At 61.7% G+C, this 3,151-nt stretch overlaps 1 protein-coding gene across 1 annotated transcript in view; it reads left to right on the forward strand.

Annotated features, from left to right (window-relative positions):
• Positions 1–225: 225 nt before the first annotated feature.
• Positions 226–3,151, forward strand: part of LOC104619177 (aldehyde dehydrogenase family 3 member B1-like) — a gene marked incomplete at its 3' end in the record, with an annotated part of 3,396 nt that continues 470 nt past the window's right edge. The window contains exons 1-8 of the mRNA XM_010284967.1: positions 226–387; positions 1,123–1,233; positions 1,308–1,428; positions 1,592–1,677; positions 1,830–1,911; positions 2,053–2,439; positions 2,555–2,721; positions 2,920–3,019. Coding sequence (XP_010283269.1) covers positions 226–387; positions 1,123–1,233; positions 1,308–1,428; positions 1,592–1,677; positions 1,830–1,911; positions 2,053–2,439; positions 2,555–2,721; positions 2,920–3,019 — 1,216 coding nt within the window. The remainder of the gene's footprint in view (positions 388–1,122; positions 1,234–1,307; positions 1,429–1,591; positions 1,678–1,829; positions 1,912–2,052; positions 2,440–2,554; positions 2,722–2,919; positions 3,020–3,151) is intronic.

Raw genomic sequence — 3,151 nt, forward strand, 5'->3', positions numbered from 1 at the left:
GCCTGGGGAGCTGGCTGTGCTGGGGAAGTGGGTCCCCCTCCCTGCTGGACCAACCCCACTTGCTGCAGGGGCAAAAGGGAAAGGGGTGGCCTTGTCCGCCGGGCGGTCAGCTCATCACCCAGCCCACGCTCTGGGATTTTACCATGTGGTCAGGTCTGGACGCCCTCGTCTGATCCAAGGCAAGTGGTATTTCACTACCTGCAGTGCTCAGAGCCTCCTCTCAGGATGAGTCCCCACGCAGACCTGGTGAGCCACCTGCGGGCAGCCTGGCTCTCGGGGAAGACGCGGCCCATGGAGTACCGCGTGGCCCAGCTGGAGGCCCTGGGTCGTTTCTTGGACGAGAACAAGCAAGACATCCTGAAGGCCACCGCTTTGGACATGCGCAAGGTGAGCCCACCATGGCCAGGACAGCTGGTGGCATGTGGGGAGCACTTCCCTGTCCATCACTTGACTTTTTTCCACCCTCTTTCCTTGACTTATGAAAGTGTCCGTATCTCGATCTGAGTTTTCTTGCTTTTCTGAGTCTCTTTACCATCCCGCTGCAGGGTAGTGGCAAATGGCTCGGTGGGTGCTTGGTTGCTGGCCAGGGTCAGCCCACTGCACCAGAGCAGCGGTGGCCTTTGTTTTTTTTTTTCCTGTATCTTCAGCTTAGCCTTTAGGGATGCCCCTGAAGGGGGGGAACCATACAGCAGCTCCCTCCAGCTGCACAGGAATGGGATGAATTAGCTGTGGGGAAGCCTTCGCTGAGAGCAATTGGGTGCCCTTGTGCCCATCTCCACCTCTGGAGCCGTGTCTGGTGTAGCTGAAGCTCTTGAGATACCAAATCCATGTCTTCAACAGCAACCTTCTACTGTGTCCCAGGAACCTGCTGGCATGGAGTGGCATGGGGCTAGGCAGCGTGCTGTGATGCGGATGGCACGCTGGAGGGGTGGCTGTGCCACCCATCCTTACCACTGCAGGGCCACAGCGTGTCCCTGGGGGTGTCTGCCCCAGCAGAGATGGTCACATCCTGCTGTGGCTACCAGGAGACCCCATGCTGACCTCTGTGAGGACAGCCATCATGGGGCGGCCATGGGGCTATGCCTGCAATGGTGGCCATGATGACCTCCTGTGTGTCCCCAGCCGCCCTTTGAAGTGGAGCTCTCCGAGATCTTCATTTGCAGGAGCGAGCTCAACCACACGCTCAACCACCTGGGCACCTGGATGAAGGATGAGCACGTGGAGAAGAACTGGGTACAGGGCGGTGGCTGGCTGGGGATGCCCAGGATGGGAGGCAGGCGTCCCTCATGCCATCCTGCCCTCTGCAGGTGACGCAGCTGGACTCAGCCTTCATCCGCAAGGACCCATACGGGGTGGTGCTCATCATCGGGCCCTGGAACTACCCCATTAACCTCCTCCTGGTGCCCCTCATTGGGGCCATCGCTGCCGGTGAGGCTGGGCTGTGTCCCTGCCATGCTGGGGGTACCAGAACCTCACTGGGGCATGTCCTGTGTCCTCCCTGGGGCGGGCATGGCAGTGGGGCTGCACTGGGGGCAGGTCTTCTGCTCCCCAGGAGTGAGATCCTTATCAGGAAGGAGCTCTCATCCTGCAGGTAACTGCGTTGTCATGAAACCCTCTGAAATCAGCAGAAACGTGGAGAGGTTAGTGGCCGAGATGCTGCCCAGGTACTTGGACAAGGTAGGAGAGTCCTCTGCTGTGGCCACCTCTCTCCACAGGCACCTGCCCCTCCGTGTCCCAAACGTGCTTGGCCAAGCCATGTCCTGCCGTGTGCTTGCACTGCTCCTGCCTGGCTCTGGTGCCACACTCCCCACCTCCCCTCTGTGCCGCAGGACTGCTTTGCCGTGGTGACCGCCGGTGTGGAGGAGACCACCAGACTGCTGGAGAACAAGTTCGACTACATCTTCTTCACCGGTACATACCACAGGGACACTCCAGTCCCATCCCTCTCTTCAAGGCAGGGAGACAGGCGTGGGGCTGCCCCAGCAATCCCAGTGTGGCTCTGTTGGGAGGTCTTGACTGTGCCAGGCTCATGCTGCTCCCCCCTGCCCACAGGCAGCCCCTCTGTGGGGAAGATCGTGATGGCAGCTGCTGCCAAGCACCTGACGCCCGTGACGCTGGAGCTGGGGGGCAAGAACCCCTGCTACGTGTCCGACACCTGCGATGTGCAGAACGTGGCCCGGCGGGTGGCCTGGGGCCGCTTCTTCAACGCGGGGCAGACCTGCGTGGCACCCGACTACGTGCTGTGCAGTGCTGAGATGCAGGAGAAGCTGCTGCCCGCCCTGCGCGAGGCCATCGCCGAGTTTTACGGCTCCAACCCCCAGGAATCCCCTGACTTCGCCCGCATTGTGGGGGACAAGCAGTTCCAGCGGGTGCAAGCGCTGCTGCGCAGCGGGCGTGTGGTCATCGGAGGACAGATGGATGCACAGGCCCGTTACATCGGTGAGGGCACAGGGTGTACTGCTGGTGGGGGGGTAGAAGCGCAAGGTGGGGGTCGCACTGGGTGCTGGTCTGCGACACCCAGCCAGGCAGCCCAGGCTCGGCTCTCCCCCTACAGCCCCCACGGTGCTGGTGGACGTGCAGCAGGACGACCCCATCATGCAGGAAGAGATCTTTGGGCCCATCCTGCCCATCCTCACGGTGGCCAGCGTGGATGATGCCATTGCCTTCATCAATGCCCAGGAGCGACCACTGGCCCTCTATGTCTTCTCCTCCTGCAAGAAGGTGTGGAGCTGGGCTGGAAGCAGCATCCCCCTCAACCTGGGTCACATCCTGCTACGTAGGTCTGGGTAGCCACAGGCATCCTCCCTCCCTGGTCGTGGGAGTACAAGAGCCCATGTCCTGTGTACCCCAGGCAGCAGGGAGGAGGTGGACAGTGGGTGCCCAGTGGGTGCTCAGCAGCTCCCTGCCCTCACCCCCCAGGTGGTGAACCGGGTGCTAGAGCGGACAAGCAGCGGTGGCTTCTGCGCCAACGACACCATCATGCACATGACGCTCACCTCACTGCCCTTTGGCGGCATTGGTACATCTGTCTCCAGTAACAGGGTGCTGTGGGACCCCCCTACCTGCTGCACCCAGCAGTGGCAAGGCCAGAGCCCTGCCTGCTCCCAGAGGAATCCTGCCCAGAGTCCTTCCAGCTCTGCCATCACCCACC

This window comes from Phaethon lepturus, unplaced genomic scaffold (assembly GCF_000687285.1).
Source record: "Phaethon lepturus isolate BGI_N335 unplaced genomic scaffold, ASM68728v1 scaffold34410, whole genome shotgun sequence".
Classification (NCBI taxonomy): domain Eukaryota; kingdom Metazoa; phylum Chordata; class Aves; order Phaethontiformes; family Phaethontidae; genus Phaethon; species Phaethon lepturus.